The 23,044-nt window shown below is 42.0% G+C and overlaps 1 protein-coding gene across 9 annotated transcripts in view; it reads right to left on the bottom strand.

Moving 5' to 3' along the window:
* CTCF (CCCTC-binding factor (zinc finger protein)) overlaps positions 1 to 23,044 on the bottom strand; it is a 32,842-nt gene that overhangs the window by 5,417 nt on the left and 4,381 nt on the right. Inside the window, exons 1-10 of one of the 9 annotated variants that reach the window (XM_009330350.1) lie at positions 22,984 to 23,044; positions 19,174 to 19,268; positions 7,939 to 8,731; positions 7,108 to 7,278; positions 6,073 to 6,206; positions 4,475 to 4,595; positions 3,473 to 3,622; positions 1,901 to 2,061; positions 1,305 to 1,487; positions 775 to 910 (exon numbers count right to left, since the gene is read on the bottom strand). In XM_009330350.1, the coding sequence (XP_009328625.1) occupies positions 775 to 910; positions 1,305 to 1,487; positions 1,901 to 2,061; positions 3,473 to 3,622; positions 4,475 to 4,595; positions 6,073 to 6,206; positions 7,108 to 7,278; positions 7,939 to 8,731; positions 19,174 to 19,227 (1,903 nt within the window). In that variant the 5' untranslated portion in view covers positions 19,228 to 19,268; positions 22,984 to 23,044. Of the gene's footprint in view, positions 1 to 774; positions 911 to 1,304; positions 1,488 to 1,900; positions 2,062 to 3,472; positions 3,623 to 4,474; positions 4,596 to 6,072; positions 6,207 to 7,107; positions 7,279 to 7,938; positions 8,732 to 12,455; positions 12,530 to 18,993; positions 19,137 to 19,173; positions 19,269 to 22,983 lie in introns of those variants that run through there. The other 8 variants (XM_009330352.1, XM_009330351.1, XM_009330357.1 and 5 more) reach the window with 8 other exon arrangements.

The raw sequence follows: 23,044 nt of genomic DNA, 5'->3' as shown, positions 1-23,044 counted from the left end.
ACGACTGAGTTTTTCCTTCACAAATTATACTGCAGTGAAGCTGACCACTATCTGCTGCGCAGTTTCTGTCGTCTCCCTATTCTGGAGAAGCTTACAGACAGTAGCCACCCTATTACAAATTGCACCTAACCCATGTTCTGGCACATTGTCCAGGCAGTCAGAGTCCCTCAAAAGCCATCTTCTCAATACCAGCATACGTGAAAACACACCCGTGAAGCGGAAGGCACCATCAGCTCCTTGATCCTTTAATTGTCTCACCAGGCCCTTCACAACAGTCCACAGATTGCCAGCACTATCTCCACCATTCTCCTGGATGCTGCCAGCCTTCCCCCACAGAAGCAGCCAAGCTATTCAGCAGTGGGGTTGTCTGGACATGCCACATGCTACCCAGTAGCGGTGAAGCAAGAGCATGCACCATTTCATACCAGTGCACCACAGAAACACATGGTTTCTTTTGGGACACTGAAAACGTTACCAGAGAATTTCACACACCCAAGAGCAGGCAGGACAGGAACCGTGCAGCCTAGGCAAGGGGTGTCAGACAGTGTTTTTTCAACCACTCTGTCTTGGAAAAGGCCCAGGACAGCAGAATCTATACTATCCCTCACAGGCAGTCACCTCTGTACTTGGCCATGTACTATCATGTTTTGCTTGCTGACTAGATAAAAGCCTTTCAAGTGCCAGAACAAACCTGCAGAACAGGCAAACTAACAGCTAACACACACAGTGAATCACAGGCCTGTAACTCTCAGAATGTACTGAGCTGTTTCTTACCGCTATCAGAGGAATCTTCTTTCTTAGACCGCATCTTTCTCTTTCGGCCACGTTTGCCCTTCTTTGTCTCGCCTCCATTCTCTCCTTCCCCACCATCTAGGCCAGAGCAGTTATCAGCATGTCTGGCCATTGTGTTCTACTCAGTGCAAGAGAAAAAAACACAACAAAAAATACATCATGCATTGAATTCAAGATCAGATATTCTAGCTCTGTATTTTCAAACACGTTTCTGGTAACTTATGTCTCTCTTTTCTAAAGGAAGACTGTTTAGGAGAAATGGATAAATTTAATTTTTATTCATAAAGTTGCATTTTCACATTGCTCATCATGTCAACACTAATATGTGCTAGTACTAATTCTGAATTACACCAGGTCTCCCTCCCTCTCTTTTCCTCTCAGAAAGAAGCGCTCTATTTAAGAGACCCGTACCTCACCGACCTTTCCTTTTGGGTAAACATGTTCCCCTCACCTTGGCTAAAAGCCTCATTCCATCCCCAAACCCCACAATTCAAAATAGTGTATTCCCTTACCCGGCGAGTGAATGTTTTGCCACACTTGGAACAGACAAAGGCAGCAGGGACAAAGTTGGGATCGTGATACCGTTTGAAGTGCATATCGAGGAGCTGTTTCTGACGGAAGGTTTTATCACAATGGCTACAGGCATAAGGCTTTTCTCCAGTATGGGTCCGTTTATGCATGACCATGTGCCGCTCCTGCCAGGGACAAGACAGGAAAAGCAACTTGAGAACTCAGACATACAGAAGAGCGAATTTTCAGCTAAAAGGCGGCCAAAACTTTATCCTTAATATCAAGTAAAGGATGATTCTGCCGGAATGTGAGAACATCTTGATTGATGGCACAGTCAGTCCTAGCTACTTCCATCCTATATGAACTCTTATCCCTTTGTCAACAGATACATCAAGGTTGTGACTTAGAAGGTACTTCTCTACAGGGGAGCACTACACCAAGAAGCAAAGGCCACTGAACTTTCCTTCACACCCTTCAAAAGATTTAGAGAGCTAATCTGATCTTGACAGCTGGTCAAACTTAACAGCTAAGATTTCCACCTCATTATTTTTAGCTCCTGTTCTAATGCTCGTAAGGGGTGCCAGTCCCACCAGCTTACCTGTCTGCATGCATAATCGCACTGGTCACATTTGAAGCGCTTCTCATTCTTGTGAGACTTTTGATGCTGGATGAGGGCATACCGCTCATGAAATACGGCGTCACAGTAGCGACACTTCTTGCCCTGTTCGATGTAGGAATGCTGCTTTCGCAAATGGACACCTAGGAGCAAAAGAATTGGAGGCTTTAATCACCATGGCTTTCCAAGCATGAAAGACTAGACTACAGTCCCCTTAGTGATCTTCCCTCCACATATTCTTGAGCTCAAGCCAAAAATGTGAAATAGTTAATTTGGGATTCAACTAAAAACCTATAAAACCCGTAATTAAAAGCAACCCGAACAATTTCTAGACAGAAAGATCTTGCAGAAAAACTCCATCAAGTTTTTCCATGGGATTCTAGATTTGGTTATTAGTTGCAATCTGTGCCGATACAGTACACTTGCATTTGGTAATGTATGACTGTCAAACCAGAGTGTCTTGTGGACTCTTATGTCTAAGACTACTCCAAATTGCCTGGATACAGCCAGAAGCCGGGTAATACACTGGGGGAAACAGGATTTTCTGCAGGATTAGAAGTCAGAGTGACAGGGCTAAAAGGCAACAGGGATACCAGCAGATAATCCCCGACAGATGTTTTAGTAACTTCTTTAAAATCCTCCAACTAAGAGCACACCACAGCTGCACAAGGTAGCTTAGGGTAGACTAAAGCATTACTAGAAAAATAATTCTTCATAGCTAACATCAGTTTTCCTCTGTTGTAAATCAGTTCGTTTGCTCCTGACATCAACTGACTGCCATCCTCTCCAGCTGCCTCTCACTGTAGCACTTTACACTTGTCTTTATTGGAAGGGAGCCTGCCTTCCCATTACTTGGGTGATATTTTGTTTATAGACAGAAAGTTACCCCAAATTGTGGCTTCTACACCTTCCTTCTCCTCAGCTGCTCTGCGCGAGATATAATTTTTCACCTTCTTGTAGAAGGTAAGAGAGCTTGCCTGCCGGAATCACACTGGGTACTGCTCACTAGATCAAGACTCTCCTACTGCAAGGACTCGAGGCTTTTGTGACAACTCAGTCTCTCCTACCCTGTCTGTGGCACACAGCTCCACATCCTGTAATATTAAACTACTTGGTCTAATTCAAACCTTTTAGCTTGATGAAAATATCTCTGCATGAAACTTAATGGCCTCCCACGTGCAGGAGGTCAAGCCAAATGATCTTCTGTTTTTTTCAGACCCCAATCCATATGCAGTTGTAATCTCAATCCAAGTTCAATAAATGCCTTGCATCTATGGGCCTGAAAACAGTAACCTGCCTTGTATGCTTGGAAAACATGCTACATTTTCAAATAATGAAAAGAAACTGAAAATTCTAATAGTTTGCAGCAGCTATTGTAAGCTAAAAGCGTGTATTACCAGCCACACATCTAAGCCTGTGCTTCATGTTGTACAGTTACCAGAAGTATTAGGTTAAAAAAAAAAAAAGAAGACAGCAGCTGGGTTATGTGAACTCTAATTCTGGGAAGTGTTTTGTAGAATCTTCACCAAATGGCCACTTTTGTGAGATACATACCCAAGTCACTCTTTCTCGCTATAACAGTATCACAGTGAGGACAGTGAAATTTGGCCACATTCTCCGTGTGCTTCTGCAGAATGTGCATCTTCATGGTACCACTCTGAGTGAAGCGAGCATGGCAGATGTAACATTCATATGGCTTCTCTCCTTCAGTAGCCAAAGGAAAAAAATAGCACAAGTACTTTTATTGAAGAGAAATCTCACCAAGAAGCCCCAAACAAAACAACCTTCCAGAAACTTGCAACAGGCAGCTAGTTGACAGAAATAGTAACTCTAGAAAGAGCTCAATAATGTCTCTTTCTTGAGAAGTTTTAGCTTCAGTATGCATATTTCTACAAAGAGACTCGAGTTCAACCTCTAAGCAAAAGAGTTAAGTTACTAGCCTTACTTTGAGAAATGCATGGAAGACCTACACACAGGCTGCCAGAAGACAGCAAGCGGCATCAGGTTTTTTGGGGGGTGGGGGTTCTGAATGCTTGTGTATACATGCAAGGGCATTTTTTTTCCCCTTCAATTTTAGCAGTATAATTAATTTGGCACTCCAGTAACGTTCTGTGCTAAAACCATCCCTATTTCTATTGAAGAAAAAAATTTAGGATCTTTACGAACTAACATGCATGAAGTGCTTTTGCAACTACACTCAAGCATGCAACTGTAAACGCCTATAAAGTTAAACTGGAAGTGGAACACTGGTAATAGAAGTTTCTTCTCCTCATACTAGAAGAAGTGTCTGTATTTTATCACGTCACAGTCAAACTGGTAATTAGAATCCTCCAAGCTCATTTCTCAGTGCAGCAATTACTATCAGGTTATGAATTTATTAGCGCTTACAAGTTACTGTGCCTTCTCTTCACCTACAGACTTTATAAAGGTTTTATATTAAACTACAAAATAATATTTCTTTTGCTGTTTTAAGTGTTAGCACACACTGTATACAGCCTCAGCACTCTGACGCTAAAACATAAAAAAACCCACACTAAAAAAACATGGCATCGATACCAGAGTGGGTCCTCATGTGCCTCTTCAGTTTGTAGGTATCCCTGCTGGCGTAGCTGCACAAGCTGCACTGGAAGGGACGCTCTCCAGTGTGAGAACGAATGTGGCGTTTCAATTTGCTAACCTGGAAGTCAAGAGCAAGACTGAAGTTAGCATAGATGAGCAGGTCAGATTGCCAAAAGTACAAGAAATCAGTCAGGAGTTTAAGGTAGTCTATTTTTATCCTGCCACTAAAACAAGCAAGCATGTTTCAATACCATTCTCATACTGCACATAGCCACTCGCTCCTGCCCACTCTACTTCACCTCCCAACCTCATTCCCAGTCTTGCTTGATGCTTGTTCCCACTTTCAGTGCAGCCTGGTTTGGTCTTGTGCTCACCTTACTGTTATCGACCATCTCAGCATCTGAAGACACGCTAAAATTTGAAAGTATCCTGGAGAGGCACAAGAAAATGTTCTGGGAAAGCACGCACCCAAGAAACATTGCGGGGGGGTTTACTGTCCCCTGTACAGTATATTTTTCTCCACAGGGTGCTTTCTTGGGTCCTCTCCAGTTACTTTGAGAGGGATAAGATAAATCAATTTCTTGCTAAGAACAACAAAAATCTAGTCCTGCAATCAACAGGGTGACTTAATTCCTTTCCTCTCCTGCTTTTATCTAGAAGGCACGAACCCAGCTTAAAGGTCAGCGTGAACACAAATGTTAAGGCATTTTCTAATCTAGCCTGACCATTCTGCTTGATCACCAACCTACGTCTACAAAACGCAGCACAAGCTCACGTGAGGACCAACTTGGTTATTCTTTCCTAATTCATACTCCGAAAACCACTGCAACACAATTTATACAGCACTCAAACCACAGGGCCTGGAATTACAGCACTGCAGCCACAGTGTGGGTAGGAAAAAAGCCCGAAGCCCGTACTCAACCTCTCCCCACTGCAGCCCTCTTCCACTGCAGACATCTTTTTTTTTCAATTATGTTGCTCATCATCTTGCTCAAATTTCTTATCACAATATAAAAGCTGTCCTGTAGCTTAAGTAGCAATACTGCATAGGGGAGAGCATTCAAGGAAGCTTAATTTGCTTGAGCAAATTAGACAGTCACCCAGTATTAGCAAAGCTACTTTTCACCAATATTGAGGCAAAGGCTCATTAAATTTTGGCTACAGTCACCTTAATGGCATAAACAGATAAAGTGCAGAATGCACATTTCTAAAATGGGAGGGCACCTCTAGTCTGAAAGTACATCCTACTGCAGCAGGAGATGGCTGCCTCCTTCAACACTGAGCACGCTACAATTCCTGCAATCATCTTAAAGGCCAAATAATTTAAGAAACAATGACAACTGTTGTCACCAACGAGGAAATGGATATCACCTAGCATTCCTGTGTATAAATGCTCTCAAACTGTTTTCTCATTAACTGAGGAAACCCCACCATTTGCTTCCAAGAGCAGACCCGATTTGTAACTTTTTTTGCTCGGAGCCTTTTAAACAAGTGGCCAAAGAGGAAATGCCTAAGAACAGAGTTTATAACAGATGGTAAACAAGCTTTGAAGCATACAAGGAAGTATTCAGCACTGTAACAATTAACTAACATACCTCCACACTAGCATAATCACACATTGAACATTTGAATGGTTTCTCATGGGTATGTTTGTAGCGGCGATGCCGAACCAACTCTCCACTGGTCACAAAGGCCATGTCGCAGTCTGGGCACTTGTGAGGGCGAGTACCTAATTGTTTGCAGCAAAACAGAAAGATGATGGCATTCAGCTTTAGTGGCAAAAGTAAAAAAAAAAAGCTGTCCCATATTTTAAGTGAATTAACAACATTGCTTTCATGTTCTGGAAGATTAGTTTAGAGCAACAAATAGTACACAGGAGTCACAACTTTCGTATACGTAACTAATGGACTGAAGATCTTCGAGAATTAATATCCTTCCAATGAGGAAACAAACTCCCTTATTTTTGTATCACTTGGTTATTTACAAATTTCAAGCCATCCAGTTAGACATAACGTAGGCAGGCAAAGAACTTGAGTGATATGACACTTTTTTTGGCAGAAAGGTCACAAAAAGCTTAATTACAGTTCAGTCACCTGTAGTTCTATACCAGAACCTTACATAGTGAGAAACAAGTTCCTAGCCGTAAGTTTTATTGGTCCAGTTAATAATCTGTTCCTTGAGGGTGGATTTTTTTGGTTTTTATTTTTTCTTTTTTCTTTTTTTTTGGGGGGGTGTTTGTTTTGGTTTGGTTTTTTTGCTCCAGCCTCATTCTCATCTTACTTTTCTGCAAGCAGCAGTGGCAACACAAAGCTTGGAACACAACTACTAACGCCCAAGACAAATGAAACGTTGTCTACAACTTCAGGGAATTTCAGATCAAGCCCAGGATCGGCTTTATACCTATGTACAGGATGAGCCTGTACATATACCTATGTACAGGCCACCTCAGCTGGCCAGGCAGAAAACGGTGTTCAAATGAGAACTGAACAGCAGCATTGCATAGTTTCTTCCTTTTTAGCTTGTTCCCTAAGTGGAATTAGACAGATTCAAGAAAGATCCATCCTGTTTTTCTATCTATTCTACAGACAGAGCAGATCCCACAAAAACAACATACGCAAAAGCGAGAGTACCTGTGTGAGTGTTGAGGTGGTTCCTCAGCAACGTGACTGTCCGAAAAGCCCTGCCACAGAGATGGCACTTATGTGGTCTTTCATCAGTGTGGCTTTTCATGTGGCGGTCCAAGTTGGAACGACGCGGACAAGTATAACTGCACAGTTCGCACTGGAATGTCTTCTTTACACCTAGCCATGAAGGAAATCATCTTTACTCTTGACAGTACTGTGGTCTACTGCATAACATAAGAGATCAGCAGGGAAAAGGAAAAGATTCTTGGAGGTGTAAAAAGGAACCATCATGTACCATTAAATCCAACTGCATATCCTTAGGAACAGTCACTGCCTATGGTTGGCTTGGCTTCAGTTTTCATTAGTATGCCAGCACTCAATGTTCCTTCTCCACTCTAAAAAGGGCTCCTCAATTTACAGTTTTGAGAAAAGTCAAACATACCTATCGCTGTATTTTGCACCGTCTACCCTACCCAGCAATTGGTTAGGAAAAACCCACAGAACTAATTATACTGTTGGTTCCTGATGTAAACCACATGTACACAAACTCTTACATACGTATTACAGCAAAGAGAAGAATCTTTTCAACTGTAGTTGTACAGAAATACTAATGCCACAGCATCACGCTTAAGGAGAATGAGCTCCTTTATAGCCTAGGTGGAGGAGATGGGAGGTTTGCCCAAGAAACAAGAGGCAAGCGCTCTTATATAAAGCATAAGTGGCATGGGGCATGTCTGCTTTACTCCCACTTGCATCTACTCAGTCGCTTCAATCATATTGCAAGGTCCCACCATAACAAATACATTTTCAAAAGCCACTTGCAGATGGGGAGCTTACCTTTCTTTTTAATTTTTGTTGGTTTAGGTGGCTTCATATTGCCCACCACCTTTTCTGCATTGACCTCAGACAACAAGCCTTCCTGCTGCTCCTCTTCAAAGTCATACACAGAGACATCCACATCTTTGCCTTCCTCGGTGTAGCGAAGCTTACTCTTTTTGTTTTTCTTTGTTTTTTTCGCTGGTGGCTGATAGTCTGGATCTTTTTGCCAATTGGGATCTTCCTGTGGCTGAAGTTCACCTTGTTCCAGTGTCTCCACCTCACCATTTGCACCCACTTTCACTACTTGGAAGCCTTCTGGTAAAGGGAGGGTGTGACATATCATGGGCTCTCCCTCTTGCAGGCCTCCTTTAGAAACCTCATTCTCATAAGCTCCCTGAAGTTCTTCCACAGACGTGGTGGCAACAGGTACAGTCACTGGTACAGGTACTTGGACCAGTTGAAGCTCACCAAGGTTTATAGGCTGCTCTTCCATATTAACAACCTGAAGTGTTATGATCTGCGTGTCATCCACCGTGGCCTCCGTTTCTTGAGGCACCGCACCCTCCATTACTTCAGTCTTCATTTGAAGAAGAGTTGGATCCAGCTGTTCCATCATCACCATCTGCACACCACTGTTGACATCCTGCACCACTTCACCTCCATCTGCTTGGTTTGGTGGTATATGACAAGCATCGTCCTCCTGCCCACCTTCACGGCGTCTTTGATAGGTTTTTCTCTCTTTCCCCTTAATAAAAGTTTCCGATTCCTCCACAATAGCTTCGACTGCCTCACCTTCCATTTCACCTTCCTGCTGTAAAAACAAGAGAATGAATGCTGCGCACCATCCAATGTATTTGAACAACCGCACAAACCCCACACAGGGACAAGTGGCCTAACTGAAAACAACCAGTTCAACAGCAGCAACGTATTGCAATCATATTCAGAAAACAGGATTTGAGAACTGCAGGTCTCCACTAGCCTATTGCCACTGTAAGCCAAGGCAATCACAGAACGCTGCCTGAAGTGAGGCAACTGTACCGGTTTCTTGGAAAGGAAGGAAAACAAGGAGGAGAGATTAAGTGATATGTTCCCATTTTGCGAAGACCGCAAATCCCACAGGCAAGATGAAGATGTACAGCAGTATTATTCCTTATTGAGCTTGTTTAGTCACTTCACACCGCTTAGCGATATCAGAGGCAGTCTTTGGCTACAAATTTTAAAGGCACAAAAATAACATACTGTTAAAAAGCCAACCTTAAAGAGAGTATTACATTTGAGAACTGCAGAACTTTTCCAGGAAGAAAAAGCACTAAGATTTGAGCACAAGAACTTAAGTCTCACTTCTTTCATGTCAAACAACTACTATTTCCTGTATGCTTAAATTTCTCTGAACAACAAAAATAAAAAGGACATAATCGAGTTAGTCAAGCGTATTTCTTGCAAGCAGCCTGGAGTTCCATTCCGCCTCCCACTTCCTCACCGCCTGGCCCCCCAGCAAGAGCAGAGGATGACGCACGGTGCCCTCTTCGGGCCGAATGAGCTGCAGCAGGCAGACAAGGCTCAGGTGAAATTTTACTTCAATTTAAATGATGTGGACTCAAGTGCTGGCGGACTCTAATGATTCCTCACGATACCTGGGTTAAATCAATCCACATGGTCACGAACAAACAACAATACTGAAGCTCAGCATTTTGGCAGGCCTTAACTGTAACTCCGAAAATAGTTGCATACAAGCATAACTGAGATTTTCTTCCTCCTCAGACCATCCAGCATTCTTCTCTGCAGTCAGGGTAAAATATGAAATTCCTGTATTCTCATTCTGCAGGAAGGTTGTTTCAAGAGTAAAAACAGCTAAAAGAATTTATCATTTTGCAGCTGTCTTTTTTCCCCAAATGAAAATAATAAAGATCATAGTAAAGGAGTATTTTGTAAGTCTACCTCTGTTTCAGGTGGTTTACTTAGGAAAAATGAAAGCAGATTCCACAACCATGTCAAATACATTCCCTGCATCAGGATACAATTTATTATACCCCTTCACTTAAGTGCTAAAAAGGGACCAAGGTCAATTTTACTGCTGAAACAAGTAACAAAAAATGCCAGTTTCCTTACAAAGCTTGTGATAAAGTTCTGATTCCAATTCCAGATTTGATAAGAGACTTCCACATTTTCCTATTAGATTGACTGGCCTCTCAGACCAGCTAATGGAATTTATTTAACCTGCCTTGTGAACTCAACACTTAAATCTCACATCATACTACTTTCAAATATCTACACTTAATCTTGCATACTCATTTTTGAAATACACAGGTTATATATACACATAAACATGAAACACAGCTGTCAGTTTTCGTTAGCTTTAAGAATTCTAAGACACATAATTGTTTATTATTTTTAGAGTCCTTGCTTTTACTACTGCCTTTTCTAGTATCCTCCACTTCTGTTGTGAGAACAATTTAGTTCGTATTGTTCTTCAGCCTGCTCAGACTAGGGGCATCTATTACCGTGCAGCCTTGATATTCGTTATGTTGTGGGCAGCAGCAGTCTCCAGGGGGCATCAGATACCCAGAAATACTGACATATGGCTTCATGTGCACTCCCTCCAGGGATCCGGCCTCTCCTTTCCTTTACCACCCATCAGCTTTTCAAGTCAGAGCAAATCCATATGGACAAACAGCTGAAGTACACAAGATGATGTAAGTACTTAACACTAGCCAGCAGGCGATCAGAACCGAGCCCTGGTCTTTGGCCTACAGCAACTGCGAAACAGTCAGAGCAAATTGTTTTTCAATCATCTCAAGTATTTGCAGAGAGAGAGAGAGAGAGAAAAGGAGAAGCCTCTTCAGGTGACTTGTCTCCAAACAAGAAAAGAAAGGACAGAGCTAAACAAAATATACGAATGTGGTAAATGGCTGGGGGGATAATAACAAAAGGTTGAAAATGGAGGGAAAAAATGGCAAAAGCCCATCTGCACACCTAATGCAATTCCACTTTGGAGCCTTGTACAGGAACAGAGCAGAGGTCAGCAACCTTGACACAAACACATGCAGCTCTGAGCAGTTCAGGTGGGGCTCTCATACAGACCTTCGCATTAACTGCCAGTATCAAAGTTAACAAGACTGCTAAGTCGCCTGAAAACAAGCCAACAGGCCAAGATTTGCCAGTGTCCTCTAGGGTCTTGCAGAGGCAGGTCCTCCAGCGGAGTGGTAGGAAAGCTTCATCTCCCAGACTTGCACACTAGAAAAATCCTGTGTCCGCCAAGGACCAGGTCGCTCATATGGGAGGACTTTGCCTGTGGCTCACGTTGTCAGGAAGGTTTGCCAGCCTAGGAATGCAGGCTTACACCGAGACCAAATAAACGTCTGCAGGCAAGACTTTGCTCAAAGGGTGCTCACAATGTGGGGTCTACACATGTGTGAAATAAGTGGAAGGACTCCTACAACCATTCACTAAAGAAACTAAGACACCCCTATTTCTTCCAGCTCCCTCTCTTATTTTAGAGATGCTTATCTCTTACCCTAGAGTTACCTGTCGCTACTCGCAACGTCCTCCCGCGAAAGCCAGACCCCAGAGCAGCAGGCCCGGCGAAGCACGGCTGTCCTCCAGCGGCGAGCGACACGCACTGCAGCGGCGCAGCCTCCTGCCGCCTCCCGTTTCACTGCCCGCTAGTTCGTTCTGACTCAGACCTCCTGCACTCCAAAATTCAGCACGCGGACGAGCATTTACTCCTGCCTATTCCATGCTATGCGCTACAGTCTGTTCCTCTCAGTAAATTAATCTGAAAATGACTGTTTTTAAGCCAGGCTCTTGCCAGCAGGGGAAATGTTACAGTATTTTAAAGAAAACTACAAACCACTCCAGGTTATATTAACGACGTACCATAAAAACACAGAAATAGACAGAAGGAGTCTCGATGGATGTCTCGGCCAGCTCAAAAGTCTTGCCAAGCTGCCAAGATTTGTTCCCAAGAAAGTGCGGATTTTCAAAACAAAATACTTCTACAACTAGGGGGGACACAGGATGGCCTCTAAACCTACGAGAGGAAAGGGGGCTAGGCAAAATGTATGGGCTCTTTCCTCTTAAATAAACTCACTGGAAAGACTCTCCATCTCTGCTGCGGTGAGCTTTGTGCTGCCTGTCCGTGTCACTTCTCAATCACTCTGTCGTAAAGTATTTGCTAGCTTTTTTCCTTTCTCTCTTGTTTTTTTGGGGTTTTTTTTTGGTTTTTTTAAACTTAATCCTCCTTTTTCACAAAGTGGGTTTTAGAGAAAAGTTTTATACTTATTGCAGGAGTCACCAGAAGATACCATCAACTCACTGGATGTGGTCCTGCAGCTTGCTGAGGATTTTCCATTTCCACTAATTTTAATAGCAGCAGATCTTCCTCAATTTTTTACGGATTTACACTCCTAGAAATTACCCAGCCAAGTTCTGAGAAAAAGTTTCTGATATTTCAGACAACACGAGTCGTTTGCTACACCTAAGACCATTATAGCAGAACACTAGGAATAAAAACTGCTGAACATATTTTGTCTTACCATTCTCCCAACCTTTTATTTCTGGCTTTTATCTTCAGCTCTCTTCCTACCAGTTACTGTACCTTATACCAATAGCTTAGTTCCACAATGACTGAATCTAAAAAGGAAAACAAAGCAGCAGGTTAACAGAAGATGATTTGGTAAATCAAGACTGAAAAAAACTAAAGAGAAGAGCTTCCAGAATAAGGAGAGTGACCAAGGAAAGACCAAAGAACACCTGAAATCAACACCACAATTCCCATGTAATAGCTCAAGCTAGTCTTTACACACACGCTCACTCAACAGGCTCCAACAACTCAAATGAGAGACACTGCGTCACTAAACAGCTCAATGCACTGTCACAATCCAATCAGCCAGGTAAAAAGTTGTGACGTCCAAACAACAGACCTAAGCTTTCTCAAATAACCGATGGGCAGCTCATCTAAAACACCGAAACAAGCAGAAATAAGATGGGGTATGCATTTGATACAACTGACGCCTTATTCCAGTGAAAGGACTCAAAAGGTTGCTTGAGAGAAAGTAATTGAATGCCAACAGCCCAGCTACCTGCAGCACAGGAGAAAGTCTCAGCCCAACTACAATACAACACTTTGCTATTCTGGGTCCCTTCCAGAAGCCTCACACTTAACCAGCAAAGCATTCTGCTTGAAGGTACAAACTCTTAACGTTCAGGAACATGATTTAAGAAAACTTCCAGTACAGTAAGGCTGATAAAACTCACCACATCAACACAAGAAGACTGAGAGACATAGCAGCCAATTAATGCAGTCCTACAACAGCATTAATCTTAATTGTAGAAGCATTAAAGACAACTTGCTGTAGATGTCAATGCAGACAATACAAACCCAGAGACAGATGTTTATATATTAGGATGGCTAGTGCCATTGCATGTTTTTCCAGCTGGGTTATTTATAATAAAGCTACTGTCACAAAGAGGCATTTGCCTGCCTCTCAGCCAATGTTAAAAAAACAAACCCTGAACTGCATCAAGCTTCATGGACCAATTAACAGCAATATACTTATTTTTTGCCAGACAAAGCAGTCTCATTAAAAACTGTGGGACATTAAAAGCAATTGAAAAGTAGAATTAGTGCTGTAATATACAGTTCACTTGAGCAAAAAAAAAATTTTAAAAAATCAATAGAAACAACGAAGCCAAATGCTAGCTGTCAATAAATTTTTGGCATTCATAAAATAATGAAAACATCAGCAGCTACGTTAGCGCAAGCAAAAAAAACCCACCCTGCAACACATTCAGACTTTGAACTCAAGTCAATCCACATACACATCCCACTCCAAAATTGTCATGGCTTTGACACTTATGTGTTAGCCACTTACTAAAATTGATACAGGAGTGGAAATCAAGCATTATGTTAAAATACGGGAGACATGTTTCTCCTGCATACCCTGTGAACCTTTGAAAGCTGAAGAGAGGAGTAAGCAAAAACTTCACCTAAGAGCCTACAGTTATGCAGTGTTTCTGCCACTTAAAGCAAGAGAAAGATTTAAAAAAAAAAATAATGCATCCAACAGGGTTTATGGACAAACGGGCATTTTTTTCTTTTTTTTTTTTTCCCCTGCTTGCAGTCAATACGTATGTCCGTGTCAGTATTTAAGGACATTAGCAGATGCAAAGTAACTGCAGGAGTGCTTGGCCATTCTCCTTCCCCATCGTGAAAGAGCCATATCGTTCTTCTGAAAAGCCTCCTAACTAAGCATAGTCAAAGATAAGGCAGTTTAACAGGTAGGCAGCCTTTGCTCTTCCTCCAGCAGGGCTTCCCTGCTAAAGAGATGAACATGGCATGAATGTAACTCTTTCTAAAGCAAATAGACATATATAAACCACAAAGCACTAAGTATAGCCTTTCCTAGCGCTGCCCTTAGTCACTATTCACTACAATTGCTCCCAATCTCCTGGGCATATCAGTAGCACCCCTAGACAGGCAACAAATCCAGAATATGAACGAGGTGCTATGTGCAATCTCTTCTCAAAGCTCCCCTCTCTCGGTTTAAAAGGACGCCAATTCTTGTTCTCCACACAGTGTGGCACTAGAATCAAAAAATCCTGACACAATTGGGAAAGTGGTAGGAAGGTGCTTGAAGAGTTCTGCGTAGGGCCACGCACCCCCAAGAAAAGTTTGCTAGCTTGGCCTCAGCACTTCACAAACACGGCTATAAAGCTTGTGAACTCAAGGTGGTTCTAGGAGGAGTTCAGCCATGGTACTACACTCAAGAGGCTCAGCTGGATCCAAACAGGCGAGCTGTGGATAAAGCCAAAGACCCACAGGTTATCCAGAACTCAGATTATATACAGAAACTGAAATTTCATAGTAGACTCTTGTCCATTTCTGTTGCTAATCGCCCACAGAAATAGAGAATATTAATAAGGGTGGAGTTACTTAAGCATTCAATTATAAATAAAAGCTGTACAAAAGCTTAAGAATCTTGCGTTGAATTCTTTAGGAACAGGTGAAAGAGGGAAACAACTTTATCCTCTTTTTTCTTTTAGAGATAAGCCTAGGAACGTGAAACTACTTGACAGAGCTCACAAAACTTTAAGGAACAGGTAGCATCCCGTGAATAACTTGGGCGAGGATATTTTCATGGTGCTATCATGTGCAAAACATGAAAGATTTACTACGAACAGCAGAAACTAGAAAGCTGGGATAAGTTTATTTAAGTAATTTTCTCATGCTGGAAACGTAAAGCTTTCGTTCACCTACTGCATTAAATTCCATACCCACTGGTTATGACTGCTACACCCATCTCCAGCTGTTTTCTCATTTCCTCCTTGCCACTTACAACACTGGCACTGAAAAAAAATGTACTACTTAACAAACTTCTATCACAGCTTTAAATTAAAAAAAAAAGCTGTCTCATTAATTCACTATTAAGCAATTACTTTGAGAAATATTCTAGCACCTCGGAGAGAGAAAGGAAAACCAAGAAACCTAGAACAGAAGAGTGACAGAACTTCATCGTGGGTTAATAAATGCTTGTGCTTTTTCAATGTACAAGAAGGGGCCTGTCAATGTGAAGAGGTCCCAAGAAGTATGTAAAAAAAGCTACAGGAATGACAACCGTATAGTTGTAGAAGGACGGTTTCCTTAAGTACTGACCCTGCAAAGGGATCGGATGCAGGCAGCCAGCTTTGATAGTGTCTGGAGTCCAGCTGGCAGCTACCTAACCCAGGTGCCTCTGCCGGAACACTGGCCTCCCTAAAGAGGGCAGGGAGAAGAGTACATTCTTCCAGAGTGTGACTCAAAGCTTTTGAGTGGATCCCTACACTAAATTACCATCTAGAGGAACCCACCTTTCTCCCCATTAACCACAAAGGAGACCAGATTCTTAACTCGCATAATGGTTTCATAATCCCTGTAAGACAGGAAAACACAGTGCTGCTGCCAGAAGAGCTGCTCTCACCTTTTTCCTTCCTTCACATTGACAGAATAATTCACTCACCATAATGAACTCGATCGAGAACTAATTGCAGCTGAAAACTAATGCAGGGAAAAACAGTTAATTATATTAGAACATGTTCAGTGCCTGATCCGAATCCCCACATGAATGCTTGGGCAGACAGAGGTAAGGGGGCAGGTTAAGAGTGCCAGGGCCACCTGAAGCAGCAGTGCCAGCTTAAAGCTCTAAGCAAACCACAGCACCAAGAACTTGTATCCCAGAAGCTAGGTGGCTACACTGAGCTGCGTCCCTCCGCTTTGTGCCATCCACCGCATACACGCTCCAGTGAAGCTGCTTTCTCTCAAGCATCCTGCAACCCTCTGGGTCACAGCCAGTTTGTGGGTGCCTTCCTCTTTAAAGTCAATAGCATTTAACTGTGATCAAACCCACACGCTACTTTATTCAGTTAGTTGTTGAGAACCAAAGTTACCTTTTACTTACACTTACGTGAAGGCAGCACGCTTTGGGCCAGATGTTATCAAAAGTAATCTTTACCTTTTACCCTTACGAACTCCCAAGAGCACAGCCAAGCCATCTCCCTGGCTACAGGACATTCATTACCCACAGCTAGCTTGGTGTAGAATTAGAATCAAAATGCATCCTGTGACATTTCTACAACCACCTCCAGCCTTTTTTTTTTCCCTTTCCTTCCTCCTTTTCTTTTTTCCCCCTCTCCTTCTGTAACCTAAAAAAGTAATCTTCCTAGTTGCTGCTCCTGCCCAGGGATCTTAGCAGAGCTCTTTCAAACATTCATCACGTCTCAGGAAATAATTCAAAGTGGTAAGAACCTTCAGTCAGCACTGACCCTTATTTTTCAGTCAGCGAGTAGCACACACCTGTGGCTTTCTGCAATTACTCAGGATGATGTTACCCTGTTACTTTGGATCAGGAACTCAGGGGAAGACATGTGCAAGACATGAAAATGGAGTATATATACAGGGTCCTCCAGCAAGACAGAAGGAAACTCAATTCCGTATCTTTCCTCAGCTGTTTGCAGAACAAGCTCCCTCTTAATCCTTGCACCCGACAGTGACAAAAGGCCCCCGAATCATGGCTCTTCCAGAAGTAATACTGCTAATTCTGCCGTAATAAGCTGTAGCCTACAATGGAGAGGAAAGCACAATACAATAATGTCAGCTGCTTGAAAGAGTGAAGAAAAATAAATCACTGCAGTTACAAATCCCACACATACTCAAGGCACTTATAACTAACTTTTAACTTGACATGGTAAGCCTCAATGAAGAAAGCAGTCTGGTAGAAGCATTTCAGCTTCGTGTCTGGAAGTACGACCTTCCTCCTCGTTTTTCCTGTAGATTTGGGGAATTAAAGTTCCATTGAGAAGGTAATAGGGACAATTTTAGTAAATATTCTTGTTCTTAAACTTTGTTCCATTCTTCCTTAACTTCTCCTTCCTATCTAACTTTCTTTTAAATTTTAAATTTTCTCTATTTCTTCCAATAACTGCTAGTGCAGTCTCACTAGAGGACACTAGTTCTTTAGTCACACACAGAATTCTCTAGTGAAAGTGGGGAAGTGTGAATTAAACATTTCCCTATCAACCATTTTTTGGGAAATGTTTCCCTTTTTAATACATTAAGAAAGGTATTTTATTTTGCTAACCTGACAGTTCATCTCAGAAGGATAAATATACCATTTTACCAGGTGTAAAAGACAGATTTACACTTTAAAAGGAGCAGTCACAGAGGAATTCATTTCCAGCTGATGCTGGATCATAAAACTAATCAGTCCTCCCTTTTACAGTTCTTCATAATATATAAATGATGAAAGAGCTCACAAAAGACCACTCGAATACTTGAAGGTAATAAATTGAGAACAACAGAAAACTATTTCAGGTTAAAACAGCCTGTAAAATCCACTGCCACAAAAAGTAAAGACTAATATTGTAGGTAGTTACTGGAAACGGTTAATAGTTTTATCAACAAGTATTTGTGGTCATTTTCCCCCTCACACATTAACTTAGGCTGTTAGCAAACTGCTAACAGCAAAAAAAGGTGTTTCTTCAAAATCGGTCAGAGCAGGATTCTTTGGCCATCCATCCAATGCAGCGTTGCATGATATCAAAACAGCAACACCAGACACTACCACACCTGAAAAGAGACCAGTGCAACAAGTTTCATGGCATTCTGGAGACTTCATAATAAGCTACAAGTATTTGGATTTTGTTTTCCTCTAAGGCTTCATCTAGATGAACAAGTATCCAAGAACAAACTGCTCTTGGATTTTTCAAAAAGGAACAGCTATTCCTTTTCTCTTTGCACGAGTACTCCTTCAGTAGCAATGCTCTGCCTAGACAAGGGAATTCAGGCTTCAAATCAGAGGAGCAGGAAGGAGCGTTCATCCCTGGGATGGTAACATGGGTCCTACCCCATGAACAACAGCTGCCCATGCAGTAACAATTAGTCACCTCACAAATTACACCCTGCTGTTTTCCTATAAGGAAAACTAAAGTCAGTGCTAGTTAGCTTAATGTCAGGCTGTCAAATGTAGAGGTGTAGTTTACTGTCGTTGCAGCAGGGACAGGAAATTCCGGGAGAGTTTTGAGAACACTTATGGCAGAAGGGTGGTGGACAAGAAACCCCTGGAGCCTAAATTAAGTCATCCTTGCTTTTGAACCATAGATGGCAGAAAAGTTCATCCGAGTTAATAAATGTTGGAACAGATGTAAACGGAATTAAACCCAGGTGAACCCTAGACAGTGGTTCTCATGCTGAAGTTTTAAGCAGTTTAATACATTTTATACACACACCCGATTAATTTGGACTCCTGTTTCAAATATTCTTATACACCAAGCCCTAGAAGTGCCTTTACAATCAACCTCCAAAGCAGATGAAGCAAAAAAGAAAACTCCCACAAAGGCACTTGACCTTGGGAGGAAAAAAACCTTTCCACCAGGAGTAAGGCCTCATTTTCAAATGCACTAACTGTCAGAGAAGCCATCCCTGCCTTTAAACTGCCCACTCGTTCCCACCCACATCACCCCAACTATTCCTCGTGTTAGCGCAAGCATTTCTAAGACTGCAGCTAACTGGTCAGGAAACTAATCCAGGCCAGAACTCACCCAGCCAAAAAGATACTTATTTCCATCCAGACCAGGTCTCTGGTGTGCCCAAACACTCAGGCCAGCCAAAAGAGCAGCACGGCAAGAGGGTTTCTTCCAGCACAGTGTAAGCTTTAAGTGTTCAGGAAACTACTGCCTCGGCATGGAACGCATACCACACTTTAAAACCCCTTAATTTACATTTATTTTCTTGACGCTTCTGCACTTCTGCCTGGACTGATTTGTTCTCTTCATGCTGGCTATTCTTCATGCAGCTCCTGATGTCAGAACACACTCTGGAACAGAACAGATGAGTCGTACTAGTGAAACTACATAAAAGAGAAAGGGAAGAGAAGGGGGGGGGGGGAAGCACTGTTTGAATGTTTAATGTTTGTTTAACAGAAAAAGTGTAGTCACACATCTCTAAGAAGAATAGCATTGATAACTGCTTGAGGACCCCCTTCACTTATAAAAAAGCCTTAAACAAAACCAAAAGAGTATTTCAAGCAGCTTTAATACTTTTTACTAGGAAGAATGAACTCATTTTACAAACTCCTCTCTACCTCTTCTCAAACTCTTTAGCATTTACGGTTCTTACAACCTAAACCTCTGTATGCCTCATGTCAAATTAAGAACGTAAAATGACATTTTATAGCTGGTTATGCCTACTTCAGATATCCTTTTCCTCCTGTGCTGTGGAATACCAAATCACAACACAAAAGCAGTTTTTATTGTTAAAGGGGTGTAAATTAGGGCAAATATAACCCGTTACATACTGTCAATGCAGCAAGTAACACTATCAATAAAGTAACAAAATCATCTCTAACAGACTTCTAACCTTGTTACTGTGAGGAAGAACAGCCTCAGCTCGTTGAAGAGTTGCAAAGCTAGCTTCGTTACCCTAATCAATTAAAGGCTTAAAATATTCACATTTACAGAACTAAAATATTTACAAGACAGAACATTATTTCTCATCTGTAATCCTTTTCAGTCCTCAGTGTGCATACATGCTAAAAACCCTGGGAACAGTAAGCAACTCCACAGGAGTAATTCTCAAGCGAGGCACATACTCTTGCTGCACTCAGCGATGTGGGCCAAGCAGTGTTGAATTTCACACTAGTTCTACGCCCTTTGAATTTAAGTACTTCCCCCCCCCTGCCCCAGTTCTTCTGTCATTTATCTAGTACAAGGCACTCAAGTCTGGGTTCTGGCTGCATTTTTTTCTTGGCAAGTCTATTTTTAATTGTTTATCAGCTTCAAAGAGCACTACTGATAAGAAGTTTGTTGGAGCTGTGGATGCTCAGTGATAGTAAGCTTTTAAAAAAGCCTTTGGAATTGGTATCTTTTTATTTCACACTTACTCTGTAAAAATCACATATGCTGTACACATTCACTGACCAGAAAAGGGGATGCTCAGAGGTTATGTGGGGTGTGCTCCACTGCTAAGGGCACATTAAGACTGCTGACGCAAGCTGCATCCTTGCCAGGTTCCGTGCTGATGAGAGCTTGCGCACAGCGGTAGGCATATAAAATAGTTACTGTTAGTAGCTGAGTTTTTATTCCTGACTTGTGACCCTGGAGAAGACTGCTATTTCCTAAAACTTAAAAACTTGTAAATTAACACAGAAGAGCCTTAAGAGTGAAGGACTTCTCCATTGACTTCTCCATTCAGAAGACACTTGATGCAAAGCGAACTGTATCATCTCAGAAGTTTTGTCACTGGATGAAACACACCAGGACTCTTCAATAGAGCACATTCAATCGAACGGGAGCATCCTTTTGTTATTGCTATTCTTTTATCCTAACTTTGGTTTTCCTGAAATTTTGAATCGAGAAATAGTTTTCTTCCAATCTTCAAAACCTAATCTTTTGCTTGGCAAATGACGTAACAGTGGAGAGATCTGTTTTGAATAAAGATTGTACCCAACCTCTTCGTAGGGGAAAAGAGAAACAAAACAATAATAATTGTAGTTCTTTTCCACACTATAGACAGCACAAATTCAGAATAGTTTACAGGGATATCTGCAGATCACAACTGAAGCTAGGTTAATGCAAAGCACAACCATTACTCTTCTCTCTTCACAAGGTATTGACTCTGCTTAAGGAAATAGATTACTGGAGTTTTTTAAAGAGATGTTTTGAAGTAAGCAGCTCAGACACTGCTCAAGGAACATCAGCCTGCTAATGTGCAACCCAAGGAACAAAGTTTCCCAGCACTGCAAACGTACATACTTCAAAAATGCAAGGCACACTTGTTCTGATCCACTCCATGGTAATGCCCCAGAGGGAAGACAAGCCACTCCTACCCTCCTTTACTGGAAAGATAGCCTACTTCTGTTACAGTAACCAGCATATTTTCTGGCATAAAATACCTTGCATGAATTTACATTCCAATCAGATCTTTGACATATGGGCAAGGTTTGATAAACCTGAAGGAAAACAGGGATAAGCTGGGATTTTAAGTGCTCCACATATCCATTTTTGAGTTTAGTACACTGACATACACTGAAAAGAGCCCATTAGAGGGCTGCCAAAATGATGAGGTGGCTAGAGTAAAAGACCTACAAGAGCAGACGGACACAGTTAGCTGTGAGAAGGTTAAGGGGAGATCTTGCTGCTACCTTCAACTACCTAACGGGAGAGCAAAGAGGAGATGAAACCACACTCGGAGGTACACAGTGAAAGGACAAGATGCAACAGGCAAGCTGCAACAATGAGAGGGGTCAAACTTTGGAGCAGGTTGCTCAGAGACATTGTGGAAACTCTAATCTTTCAGCTATTGAAAATATTTGATAAATAGAACCCTAACAACCTCATCTAACTTCAAAGCTGGCCCTGTACTGAGCCAGGGGTTGAACTGGGGTACCACAAGAAGTCCCTTCCAACCCAAATTATTCTACCATTCTCTGGCACTATATAAAATGAAGGATATACTTAAACTTCAAACACAAAAACAGTGAGGTTTTTTTCATCTATGCAATTATAACCATGATGCTCTTAGGACAGAGAGATTTATTGGTCTCAGCATTCGCTTCCACACAAGTTCTAGAGGAACTGGAACACTTTTGCAAGATCTCAAACACTGACCAGTTCTTTAGCTAACGTGCAGAAGTACAGTCATTCTCGGCAATCTACTAGTGACCTGCACTGTCAGAGCGGTGAATATACAAAGCCACCTAATATTTAAGAGAGCGGCATTAGAAGAGCACGGGCTTAGCGTATCACTGTTCAGGAGACACAAAACCACATGTGATATGAAGTCAAAGAAGGGCTGTACAAAGACCAACATCAAACAGGTGTTTGATAGGTTGGACCTATCAAAGGATCACAATAAGTAAATCCAAACTAATAAAGAAGAAAAATCTATCTTTGAAGAAACGAGGACTACTGTGTGCTCTTTTCTCCAGAATCTTAACAAGAGGTTCTATCTTGAGTGCCAGAAGGTGGCTGAAAAGGCTCCCTGGCTGCCAGCACGGGACAGCCTGTTTGAAAAGGCAGCTCTGGGACAAGAACAAATGGTAAAACATCATACTAACAACTGCACTGGATCAAGTACTTCTAACCAGGGAGAGCCAGACTGATAACAGAGCAGGACAAACATTCAATATTATCTCCCTTCTTTGAATCTGGTGGAGCTGAAGAAAACATCCCTAAGGATTTGTTTGCACAAGCCACTCAAAGCAGATGTCTCCAAAAACATTACAGATGTCATGTCAGGCAAGTAAGACATCTGAATATTTGATGGTCTGCTCCGTCATACTGTCATGGAAGCTGCCAAATTCTTCTTCATGTAGGTCAAAACGCTGGTAGAACAGGGAGAGGATGCAGTTGCTTCAACAGGACAAAACTATTTCCACACACACTACAGGAGCCAAGTATAAACTACTCTGGGCTCAAATAATGCTCTAGTAGCTCAGAGTAGGTAGGAGTCAACAGTGGTCATTCCTGAGCAGGAAGGAGAGGAGTGCATTAACATGGAAGGTAGGCAAGGATCAAGTAATCAATGAGTACCTTTTGAGTATTCAGTATTGCCACGGGAAGCGATAAATCTCTCTTCAAAGATCAGAAATGG

Source organism: Pygoscelis adeliae, unplaced genomic scaffold (genome assembly GCF_000699105.1).
Source record: "Pygoscelis adeliae isolate BGI_AS28 unplaced genomic scaffold, ASM69910v1 Scaffold458, whole genome shotgun sequence".
NCBI classification, from domain to species: Eukaryota; Metazoa; Chordata; class Aves; order Sphenisciformes; family Spheniscidae; genus Pygoscelis; species Pygoscelis adeliae.
Note: the sequence above shows the minus strand (reverse complement) of the source record. Positions and strands in the feature narration are given on the sequence as shown.